Source organism: Protomyctophum parallelum (genome assembly GCF_964188405.1).
Source record: "Protomyctophum parallelum genome assembly, chromosome: 13".
Lineage (NCBI taxonomy): Eukaryota > Metazoa > Chordata > Actinopteri > Myctophiformes > Myctophidae > Protomyctophum > Protomyctophum parallelum.
In genome coordinates, this window is record NC_139708.1 from 20,037,892 (window position 1) to 20,050,714 (window position 12,823).

Below are 12,823 nucleotides of genomic sequence, written 5' to 3' on the forward strand. Positions count from 1 at the left end.
TTAATGACAATTAAGAAGCAGACAAAGGAGAGTGTATAGTGGCTGGGTGACCTTAAGGCAGACTGGAACCCATGACATTGTGGTAATGTTGCTCAGCAAGTGGTTGGTTGACTCGCCACTGTCACCAGGATGCTGCTGAAAAAGAAAATAAGCTACTGTATGCAAAGCTATACTTACACTGTTGCTACAGTGAGTTAAGTTGACATCTGGGAATTCCTGACCAATTTGTAATGAAATCATGCAATAACATTACCGGTAGTTATTATGGCATTGTATATTATTCATTGCAACAGTAGCTTACCATACCTGTGTTCAGCCCTTTCAAACATTTCAATAGCAGTGCAGAAGGTGAACCATGCCACTTGGTATGTCACCTGACATGGTCAGACATAGTCAAAATGGATACAAGTAATATTAGCCCTGGAACATGACTCTCGTATTCATACGAGAGCAGAGCCGAAGAGTTTGATCAATCCTCATGGGGCCCCCCCCCCCGCAGCCCCGCCTCCCGGCACCCCCGTGGCCCCCACAGACTCTACGTCGCTGTACGAGAGTCATGACGTAACTTCACCCTGGTTTTTGCGAACGCTACATTTACAAATAATTAAAATATATAAACATTCGCATTTCAAATATAAAGTACTCACAAAGTGTCCCACGGGTGTTAGTTAGTAGCAGCGCCAGCGATTAGAATTTCTGCATCCCGCGTTGTTTAAAGATGGAGTGCCGTGATTTTTTTCCACACTTAAACATGATCATCAGGTGTATTTAGGTGTATATGAGGTATAATTTTTTTCAAAAAAGTGTACAGTATTTGTTAAAATGATGGTTTTATGTGGACACACCCACCAGTTCATTAGGTATGCGTTAGTTTAACCGTAGCACCACCCACCTAATCCAGTCCCTCCGCCTCCTCCTTTAAGACCACCCACTTGTCCTAGTCCCTCCCCCTCCTTATAAAAGGACAGCCCATGGCTCTGCCCTTTTGTTTACAAAATGACAAATTGGTGTCTGTAATGTAACAAGAACTCATGTTTTTGTGAATGTTAGAAGTGAACACTTCCCATATTTCTGAGATATCGTATAAGCACCATTATGCACTTATACTGCCACCATCCATGTATAGGCATATAATCCACGCATCCATACCATATCAGATCTGTTTTTTCAGATTTTTTATAATCATTTATTTATTTCCTCCAATTATATTGACCCTATTGTCACAATCAGCTCAGCTCATCATGCAATTAAATCATAGTTTAACAGCAGAAACAATTAATTTGATAGATCATTTAGCATGAATAATTTGATTAATTTGCCAATATATTGTAGGCTATTGATTTCCTCCAGCTAAGCACCCTGGCATTAAAACTGTCCAAAACACTTGCACTGCCCTAGGCACATGATGCTCTTGACAGAAGACTCTCCACTCTTGCTCTGATCAAACTCAATTTACAACATGAATGTTCCTTCTGACTGCGTTGAGCAAAAGTCGCCAGATTTAAAGAAACAAGCGGCCAAGTCCACAAAAATAAGTCCCAGATATTGCCTTGAATATTTATAAAAACGTTTCAACAACACCAATCCTTTTAACAACATTTGAGGGTCCTTCACATAAACCATTGGTCAAGTCAACCACATCTCCCCTGAAAGTTACTTATGTGAAAACAAGCCCAAGTCGCTTGTAATAGCCAGACATGGCAACATGACTTCCAGCGCGACACAACAACAGATTCTAATTCTTGACTTTACAGCCTCGTATAAGTATTAGGACCTACATATTGACTACAACAGCCAACAAGAATGCACATGCACTGTGACACTACACTCTGTATCAAAGCCCGACCACTGTGATTATAAAAGAAACAACATACTCCTTGAGAACAACAAGAGCAACTATACAGCAGAGCAGGCTATAAGGCTGGTTTGTTGTGGTTTCCATGATTATCCTGAGGACCCGACGTGAACATTTACTTGCTTCCAATCTAACGGAAAACAGTCTGCTCTGCTGTGAACTGGTAATGTGTGAAATGACTGTTTGAAAATCTGCCGCACAGAGAGCAGCAAACTGGCTGCGCCGTTCAGTTCACACGTGTGTATGTGGCAGGCAGCTCCGCCCACAGAGGTTGTCGTATTTAAAAATATATATAGAGGGGGAGGTGCGTGTGTGCGTGCAATTTTTTTACGTCACACTATCCGTGTTTACTTCATTGGCCCGTTTGACCGTCAAGTGTTCAGCCTCCAGGAAGAAACCCTAAATGCAAAGTTATTACACCATTGCACATAAAAACAACTCCAGGGTGTCTAATGAAGTACTGTCACCCCATAGACACATGGAAAGCTGGAAAAATACAAAAATTGTGGCACTCCATCTTTAATAAAAAGCATTTTTATCCGAGGTGTTATTTTGCCATTGGCTTTCAACTACGCGCCCCTATCGGTCGGGAGGAGGGTGGCACTCGGTGTGTTCGATATATGTAGGCTGACCGCCCTGCCAATACAGACTAATAGGCGAGTGCGCTCCCGGTGTGCAACTTTGGATTTCCCAAACGAACCCCGTTTGAAAAAAGTAGCCGGGGAGCTCGGACAAAAATGCTTTTTATTAAACAACGCGGGACGCAGCAATTCTAATCGCTGGCGCTGCTACTAACTAACACCCGTGGGACACTTTGTGAGTACTTTATATTTGAAATCTGAATGTTTATATATACGGAAATCTTGTAAATGCAGCGAGCGCAAAAAACAGGGCAAAGTTACTGCATGACTGTCATGATAATCATCATGGCAGTCATGTTCCAGGGCTAAAGTAATATATCCATCCATCCATCTTCAACCGCTTATCCGTAATCAGGTCGCGGGGGCAACAGCTCCACCAGAGTGCTCCAGACTTCCCTCTCCAGAGCAACATTAGTAACTTCCTCCTGGGGGATCCTGAGACGTTCCAAAGCCAGTGAGACGTGCCTCGAGGAACTCCCTAGGCAGTCGCCCGAGAGGCATAAGTATTATATGGAAAACTTTAGCCGTGTCAAATAGATCTGAAGATGAAAACAGATCATACATTGATGTATTGAGACGCACACACACACACGCACGCATGCATGCACGCACGCACACACACACGCACACACACACACACACATGCGCACGCACGCTCACACACATCTCCGTCTGCTCCTGCGCAGGTGGAGGATGAGACGTTCCTGCACAACATCCCCTACATGGGGGACGAGGTTCTGGAGCAGGACGAAGCCTTCCTGGAGGAACTCATCGACAACTATGACGGTGTCCACGGAGACAAAGGTGTGTCTGCGTCTGCGTGTGTGTGTATGTGTTGTGTGTGTGAGTGTGTATGTGTGTGTGGCTGCATGCCAGATGCTGTGACTGTGACACTCAACATGCTGCCTTGATGTCTCAATTATTTCCGACGTGCACTTGTTGCACATATGCTGATCAGTGTGGTACATCACGATGTGTCACGACTGACGTGACACATCGTGTGCACAAAGTTCAATTAAAACATCAAAATTGATGATGGTTTTGATGTCATTCTGTCTTCGTCCCGTGCAGGCGGGGGGTTCATCAACGACGAGATCTTCAAGGAGCTGGTGGAGGCTCTGAGCCAGTACTCTGACCAGGAGGATGAGGAAGACGAGGACGAGGCGGGGGACGAAGAGCCCGGACGGATCGACGAAGCAGCGGAGAAGAAAGACGAGGAGAGGGTGATGAGGAAGAGCTCGTCGTCGGACGGCTCGGATGAGACCAAAGCCATCTTCAAGAGGAAGAGGAGGAGTGTTCATGAAGGTGCGTCGTGATAGCTGGCTGGTGTGGTACTGGAGCTGGTGTGTTGTCTACTGTAGCTGCGGGGTGGATATAAAAGAAGGGATCTTTGGTGCTGGCTGTGTGTGTTAGAGCAGGGTCGTTGGTTCGAATCCCGGCTCCTCCTGTCCTACATTGCCTCCAATGAGTCGGTCAGTGTGAGCTTGCCACCATCGATGTGTGTGAATGTGGGAAGTGAGGACGCTGGCGTCGACTGTTCGCCGCTTCACCTCCCAGTGTATGAATGAATGAACCATTCTTGGTCTTGGCCTTGTCTGTATAGCAACATTTTTGATTTTGGGTTTTACACACCATTATGGTGTTCCCATTTTGATCATAAGACCCAAGAGAAAGTCAGTCTCCAGGTTTTCTTCAGAATATGTATGACGCTGATTTACTAGTACTAGTGGTTCTCAAATGCTTTATTTGCAAGGACCCCTTTACGGGTCCACTTGGTTCCATTTGAACACTCTCAGAGTTACAGACCTGTTACGGTCATTCAGGGCTAGATCTTTATGTGCTTATGGTAATATTCTTCTCCGCTCATTTTGTGAGGAATTTGTTTTAATTTTGACAGAAATGTCCACCACAAGCCAGCATGGCGATGAATGACCCCCTGGTCCTGTAATAATTCAGCAAGAGAAATCCGGTCAAAGTTTGAACGTCGCTGTCACTGGTCTCCATGTTACACTGTCCTGGTGCCAGCCCAGGAGGTTACCCCATGCATCCATGGCTGTCACAGACCACAGCAGTGTGTTGGCACGGGGCATTGTTTACTTTAGGTCCCCGTGTCCCGCCGTTTGGGGACAGTGTGTGAGGGAACCTGTTTGTCCATGTCACTGATATGGCCCGGCTCTAATTACAGAACCTGTTGACCTGTTGCAGCCAACAGTGCTTTAATGGGAAACTAGGCCGTATCTATACAACACTCACACACCACAAGTAAAGAGTGAGAGACATGTGCAACCTTGGGAGTTAACTCGGCTATTGTCAGGATTATGCCGGATTTATACTTAGGCGTGAGCCGGTGCCGCACACATCGAAAAGAACCGATCTATAAGCTCACAAATCGTTGCTGCGCACCATGTTGTAGGCTTGTACATCAGCTATTTCTGCACGTGACAAGTAAATAAAAAATCTGGCTTTACACTAAAGGATACAGTACTATGTACAGTCTTTGTGTACCCTAATTCTCATACATAGTGACATTATACATCCCAGCCATTATATTGATGAGATTTCCGGGGCCGGCTACAACATACACAGACAGTCCACTCCAACTGGCCTGGAGCATTGTGGGAAACACACTCACACACTTGTGAATCTGGAATAGAAAACACCTGCTGCTTGGAGAAGATTGAATGACCTGGATAACTTAACTCTCATTGTCCACTGTCTTTTCTCTCTGTCTCCGTCCGTCCACCACAGTGAGGGATTTGTCCAGCAGTAAGAAGATCCCACACGATAAGATATTCACAGCCATCGCCGCCATGTTCCCCTACAAGGGCACCATGGAGGAACTGAAGGAGAAGTAAGACACGGTGCAGTGGTGGGAAAAGTACTCAAATGTTTTACTTAAAGTAAAAGTAGCAATAATGCAATGTAGATGTACTCTGTTGCAAGTAGAAGTCCCGTATTCAAGATGTACTTGAGTAAAAGTACAAAAGTATCGGGCTATCGGCATCAAAATATAATTAAAGTACTATAAGTGAAGTACTCATATTTCACAAGTTAAAAATGTATAAAAGATCTTCGCGCGTTTGTAGATCGGCTATTTTCAAATGGCCAGAGGGCTGAAGTGGGTAATGTATGTTTTGTAATAATAATGAAAATCTACAAAGTAACTACTTACTTACTTTTCTAGTTACTTACTTTTCAAATAAATGAGTAAAAGTACAATATTTGGATCCGAGATGTAGTGGAGTAGAAGTAAAAGTAATGGAAATTGGAATTGCTCAAGTAAAGTACAAATACCCCAAAATTGTATTTAAGTACAGTACTTGAGTGAATGTACTTTACGTAACTTTCCAGTACCACTGGTAGTGAAAGTAGGCATCTCTGTGCATGCTGAGGGGACTTGTTGCTTAGTATTCACCATGGAGACATTCAGAGCTCTAAAGTAATAATGCTCACTCAAAGGGAGCAGTGGCATCAGCATCTGAAAGAGCTATTGACAACCCTCTTCCAAATTCCCCCTCAAATGAACACACTGAAGTGGGTCGATTCACTAAGCTGTTTACACCCATATTTTGGGTGTAAAGGAATCTTCCAAACTTCCCACGTTCCTTTCCGTCCAAAATATGTAAAGAAGTTTGGAAGATTCATTTACACCCACAATATGGGTTTAAATAGCTTAGTGAATCGGGGCCCTCAAGTCAAAGGAGTTTCCATTTCTCACACCTCCAGGTGCATGCTCTAAGCTCTGTTATATAACGGGGACTTTTGTAAATGTACAGAGCTCTCGGAGAGGAACACGTGTGGCATTATTCAGCTGGGTGTCTTCCACTAAATAGTGTATGATAGGAGATGTCGTGGGTCCGGATGCATAAAGAAAGGCATCACACAGCATATAAGCAGAAAATATAATGAACTCTGTAGAAGGACACCCCACAACACGCAGTAAGATTATTATTATTTTTTTAATTTTGTGAATCCTTCAATCCTTACAGTTTAGCAGTATACTGTACATAATCCTAATTATATACAGTAAAAGTGAATCCACTACGCTTTGTGTCGCAGCCTAAGATCCCCTAGCTGGGACAATAATTCATGATACAGCACGGGTTGTTCTTTGACTACCTTTTTTCACTGACGAAAACTAAACTCCTTCAGCGCCACCTGGTGGTCACCAGTTTAGGCTCTGAGTGCCAATTCTCCCATTATAAAGAAATAAATAATTTGTAATTCTATTATGCATGTAATGTGCATGTCATCACCTGTACACCAGATTAGAGGAATTTTTTAAATATGGTAAAAAAAAAAGAAAAAGGGAGGACGTCTTAACGCCCGTGGCATCGATTACAAAGACGGCATTTAACGAGATAAAAAAAATATTGCCATTTGATGACTAAAACTGAGACTAAATATACTGAGGGTATAGTGGAGAAGACGCTCAGGTGTTGCGCTCTGAAAATAGCAGATCTACAATCTCACAACGCATCGCCATCAAGGCCCGCCAAAATGTTTGTCAGCATTTTAGTCATCAAAAGCAACTGTAGATTTAGTCGACTAAAATCGTACGACATTTCGTTGACTAAAATTAGGCACTAAACATTTCAGGTGACTAAAATATGACTAAAACAAAACGAAATGTCACTCAAAAGACTATGACTAAAAGGAAATCCAAATGTGATGCAGATACAAGGACCTCCTGGAGCCCTCCAGCCTGGTGAAGCTGCCCCCCCTCTGCACCCCCAACATGGACGGACCCTTCGCCAAATCCGTGCAGCGAGAGCAGGCGCTGCACTCCTTCCACACGCTCTTCTGCAGGCGCTGCTTCAAGTACGACTGCTTCCTCCACCGTAAGAATCATTCTAAAAATGTCTTCTGCATCCTGACAGTTTCTGAAAAACCTATGTTTCTATGTCAGTCGTTCTTCGACTTTTCAAAAATAGCAGACCTACATAATCAAGCCACCCAGGACCCTGGTGAATCATAACCATGATGAAACCTTTGATTCTGTGAAAAGATATAATTGAGTAATTTATTATACGATACAGTATACTACATTTAATAATTATACCTTGTTTAGCGATTTTAAATTAATTAAACATTACATTTGTCACAGAATCAAAGATTCTATAGGTCATGATTCACCAGGATCCTGGATGCCTTTGATTCTAGGCTTAAAACAATTGATATAAATATTTTTGTAAATCTCTATGGGAAAAATGAATGGACAATTTTCCAGAAAACCACAGCCACTGCTATGCCCTATTGGATGTGGTTTTATTGAACTTCTCCCCATGCTTCCTCTAACATCCTACCGTATTTGTTGTCTCCACCAGGCCGAAGGCATGGGGGGAGAGTATGTTTTGCACTCCGTCCGTCCAGATTTCTCAGACTCCATCCTGATTGGTTAAGATTGGCTTCCAAAGTTCACAGGAGTGCTCAGTTTCAAACAAAATGCTGCAAATCATGAACACATCGCGTGATTTCCGTGAAATTGTGCACGCACATTCCCACTAGGCAGAGGAAGAAATGCCACATGAACAATTTCAACTCAGCCTCAAGGTGGCGCTATAACTGGCCGAAAAGTGTTTTTACCTCTAACTGCACGGATCTGTGGATAATTTACTTTTGTTGCCCTTTTATCCAACCACCAGATGAAGGCAAGCTGCAATGTCCTACATTTCTATCCTGGTGGAGACCTGTGCCCAGAAGGACACTTTTTCTAGTTTATGCTGTTTTTTGTTGTTGCATAAATCAAGGAATGTCTCTTTGTGTTCCCGAAGCTTTCCACGCCACCCCAAATGTTTACAAGAGGAAGAGCAAAGAAATTCGCATGGAGACCGAGCCCTGTGGCCTGGACTGTTTCCTGCTGCAGGTGTGCATCGTCAAGCCCCTCGTTTACCAAACACCGTTTCATTCTTGTTTTCTAGTCACTGACTGTTCCTTTTCAGTGGTTCTTTCATTTCGTCACCGGTTCCATCTTGTGTTTCTCCTCTGAAGAAAGGGGCTAAAGAGTTTGCGGACCGGAGTATGTTGCCGTCCCAGCGGTCTCGCCGGAGGCGGAGACAACCCCGCGCCCCGAGCTCCAGCAGCTCTGGACCGTCGGGTTCTGCCGAGGACGGAGGCAAGATGGAGGGAGACAGCGACCACGAGACCGCCTCCTCCTCAGGTAGGAGAGAGAGAGATCATCTTGTTCGGATATTATCCAAAACGTCCAATCAACCCCCGAATTCTAATAACATTTTGAGTGACCACTATAGAGTGCACCACCAAACCACCTTCCAATTTCTGGCAAAAAAGTTGAACATGAATGTTTTCGCTTCGGTGGCAGTAATTTCACTTTTCGCCTACTCGCGGTAGGAAATAAAACATCTGGGTTTCCGAGGCTAACTCGCAGTAGGCAGTATGTGGAAAGTCTATATTGCCGTTATTGCATGGTCCAGATAAGAACATATACTCATCGGTTGATAACATTCGAAGTGGGTGACAATACGGTATGTTATAGAAATGCTATTCTTCCCCACGGATTCCTCTAATCACTCACAACGGCTGCAACACGCGACTTGTGATGGGCCAACAATTCTTTGCTATTTCTCCAAAATTACCTAGTTCACGGTCCAGCAAAAACAGTTTCTCATTGAATGTTAGGTGAGAAATAGACCGCGCAGTTGCTCAATCTTTATGAATTTCCCAGCAGCACAATAGCTGGTTTACAGTCAAGTTTCAACAGTTGCTATACGTGGCTGCCACTTTCCATATCCACCGACAAATACACCCATTGAAGCGGTCAACGATAACACAACTCCATTGTGGTGTATCGACTGTAAGTTAGAATCATGACGAGTGTAAAGAAATAAATGTCTGTACTCTCTCCTCTATGAATGCAGTACAGCTGAATATATTTATTTGAGTGTGTCAGTGTATGACTAAGTAGTGGACGCGTCATTTACAGTAAACCTCCACCGCATCTGTTCTAATGGGACCGACTCAAATAACTGACTAGAGCACTTCAGAAAGGGGAAATTTGGCCGGAGATGACAGTTTGAAAACACTTTCTGAGCTCGACTTTGTTTCTGCTCCTCCGTCTCTCTCTCTCTCAGCTCACCATTCGCTCTCTCTCACCCCTCCAAACAAAATAAGCCAACCATCAGTTTAGCAGCAGGCTCCAGCCCCAAAACAAACATTCCCTTCCCCGCGGGCCCTCCTTTGAGCTTGGTTTCTTTCTTTTTGACATCCTCGTGTGGAAGGAGAGCAGAGGGGAGAGGGAGAGGGAGAGGAGAGGGAGAGCAGAGGGAGAGGAGAGGGAGAGGAGAGGGAGAGGAGAAGGAGAGCAGAGGGAGAGGAGAGGGAGAGCAGAGGGAGAGCAGAGGGAGAGGAGAGGGAGAGGAGAGGGAGAGGAGAAGGAGAGCAGAGGGAGAGGAGAGGGAGAGCAGAGGGAGAGCAGAGGGAGAGGAGAGGGAGAGCAGAGGGAGAGCAGAGGGAGAGCAGAGGGAGAGGAGAGGGAGAGCAGAGGGAGAGCAGAGGGAGAGGAGAGGGAGAGCAGAGGGAGAGCAGAGGGAGAGGAGAGGGAGAGCAGAGGGAGAGCAGAGGGAGAGGAGAGGAGAGGGAGAGGAGAGGAGAGGGAGAGCAGAGGGAGAGCAGAGGGAGAGCAGAGGGAGAGCAGAGGGAGAGGAGAGGGAGAGCAGAGGGAGAGCAGAGGGAGAGGAGAGGGAGAGCAGAGGGAGAGCAGAGGGAGAGCAGAGGGAGAGGAGAGGGAGAGGAGAGGGAGAGCAGAGGGAGAGCAGAGGGAGAGCAGAGGGAGAGGAGAGGGAGAGGAGAGGGAGAGGAGAGGGAGAGCAGAGGGAGAGCAGAGGGAGAGCAGAGGGAGAGCAGAAGGAGAGGAGAGGGAGAGGAGAGGGAGAGGAGAGGGAGAGCAGAGGGAGAGCAGAGGGAGAGGAGAGGGAGAGCAGATGGAGAGCAGATGGAGAGCAGAGGGAGAGGAGAAGGAGAGCAGAGGGAGAGCAGAGGGAGAGGAGAGGGAGAGCAGAGGGAGAGCAGAGGGAGAGGAGAGGGAGAGCAGAGGGAGAGGAGAGGGAGAGGAGAGGGAGAGCAGAGGGAGAGGAGAGGGAGAGCAGAGGGAGAGGAGAGGGAGAGGAGAAGGAGAGGAGAGGGAGAGGAGAGGGAGAGCAGAGGGAGAGGGAGAGGAGAGCAGAGGGAGAGGAGAGGGAGAGCAGAGGGAGAGGAGAAGGAGAGGAGAGGGAGAGGAGAGGGAGAGCAGAGGGAGAGGGAGAGGAGAGCAGAGGGAGAGCAGAGGGAGAGGGGGAGGGAGAGGGAGAGGGAGAGGGAGAGGGAGAGGGAGAGGGAGAGGGAGAGGGAGAGGAGAGGGAGAGGAGAGCAGAGGGAGAGGGAGAGGAGAGGGAGAGGAGAAATAAAGAGCACTCTCCTGTGGCAGTTTATCCCCTTCTTTCTCTCTCTCCCCCCTTCTGTTCTTTGTACCAAACAGGCCTCACTGTAAGCCACGACAGACAGACAATTAGAAAACTGCTGACATTTGGTCAGTGACTCAGCAGAACCTCTCTCTCTCTCCCTCGTAAGGAAAACAGATTGCTGAACAACACGTATATAGAAGCGTTCCCGGGACTGAGGTGTGTCGCAATACAGCAGTGCTGCATTTCATCCTGTTGCCAAGCAACATTCACTGATCTGCCCTGAACCGCCGTGGGTGTATGAACGCAAAGTGTCAAATATCCGTCAAGCTAACGTGAACTTCCAATGGCCTTGTGTGAGTGCGTGCATGCGTGCCTGCCTGCCTGCCTGCCTGCGTGCGTGCGTGCGTGCGTGCGTGCGTGCGTGCGTGCGTGCGTGCGTGCGTGCGTGCGTGCATAAGTGCGTGCATAAGTGTGTGCATAAGTGTGTTAACAAGTGCGTGCATAAGTGCGTGGGCAAGGGACAATTATATAAATAGTAGAATTTGAGAACTAGACCTTTTGTGAAGACAATTTGACAAGAGAAATGCTTGCTTTATGGTTAAAACATTATTTGGGGAGCTGGTCTTAAAGTTAGGAAAATATTCAGGTTGGAGTTAGGTTTAAGCGTTGGGTTTGGAGTTATTCCTGATCAACTACAAAATTACTCCCGAGCGCGGCACGGCTGCGGCTCGCCCCTCCAAGAGATGGGTCAAATGTGGAGAACAAATCTCGCATAACAGTAATGTATGTGACAAATAGTAGGACTTTAACTTTAACTGTAATGTTCTCAAAAGTATAGTAACAAACGTGTGTGTGTGTGTGTGTGTGTGTCTGTGTGTGTGTGTGTGTGTGTGTGTGTGTGTGTGTATATGTGCGTGCGTGCGCGTGCGTGCTCGACAGAGGAGAACTCTCGCAGTCAGACTCCCACCAAGCTGCGTGCGGTGGATGAGGAGGTCCTGGTCCAGTGGAGCGGCGCTGAGCAGTCTCTGTTCAGAGTGCTGCACGGAACCTACTACAACAACTTCTGCTCCATCGCTCGCCTCATCGGCACCAAGAGCTGCAAAGAGGTGAGGTCAGAGAGGGCTGTCACCATTATTTACACATTCCAGTTGGTGGACAAACATTAATAGTCAAGTAAGACTTGTCGTCATGTCTGAAGGCGCTGGTCAAAAATAGTAGGCTGATGTCATCAATATGACGTCATAGACCGGCCTAGATTCCATATTTGGGCATGCATGACACAGAACTCCATATATGGGCATTCAAGGGACACATACAGAAATCTCCAGGCATAAAAGGGAACACAGACAGGAAAACAGGCACTCTGACAACAACAGGTACAACGGTGATTGCATAACTGGGAGGGATATGCTTTTCCAACTTGCATCTTCCCTGAATTCCATCGTTCCCGAGTAGGCTGGTGCTCAACGGTCTAGTATATATTTTTTCTCTTAAATTTTTATCCCATGATTTTGTAACCCAGTTTTCTTTTCACCCAGTGCCAATTATCTAATGTAATCCTGGGCGCTACACTTCCTCTGCCAACCTGGGGGGGCAGCGGACTGACCTCATGCCTCCTTCTATGCATGAGGAGTCCAAGCTGCTTCTTTTCACCTGACAGAGGGGAATTTCAACGGTCTAGTATTTAACAATGCATAGAATAGAATATCATTATGTGAACAAGAAGTAGTGGGATTAAGCCTGATGACAGTGTGCACAAGACATTTTAAATTTCAGAGCCACAGTTAACGGCAAATTAAACAACACATGTTGTACTTTTCCAAGTGAAATATTGAATGCTGTAATAATAATAATTAAAAAGTAATGACTAAAACTGACACGTAATGTTCCAGCTATGAAGTTTACAAATTCACACCATACCTGCTTTG

At 45.9% G+C, this 12,823-nt stretch overlaps 1 protein-coding gene across 7 annotated transcripts in view; it reads left to right on the plus strand.

Annotated features, from left to right (window-relative positions):
• ezh1 (enhancer of zeste 1 polycomb repressive complex 2 subunit) overlaps positions 1–12,823 on the plus strand; it is a gene marked incomplete at its 3' end in the record, with an annotated part of 28,059 nt that overhangs the window by 3,890 nt on the left and 11,346 nt on the right. For all 7 annotated transcript variants that reach the window (XM_083780087.1, XM_083780085.1, XM_083780086.1 and 4 more), the window contains exons 5-11: positions 3,183–3,300; positions 3,568–3,801; positions 5,245–5,347; positions 7,174–7,337; positions 8,271–8,362; positions 8,488–8,656; positions 11,835–12,001. In XM_083780087.1, the coding sequence (XP_083636213.1) occupies positions 3,183–3,300; positions 3,568–3,801; positions 5,245–5,347; positions 7,174–7,337; positions 8,271–8,362; positions 8,488–8,656; positions 11,835–12,001 (1,047 nt within the window). The remainder of the gene's footprint in view (positions 1–3,182; positions 3,301–3,567; positions 3,802–5,244; positions 5,348–7,173; positions 7,338–8,270; positions 8,363–8,487; positions 8,657–11,834; positions 12,002–12,823) is intronic.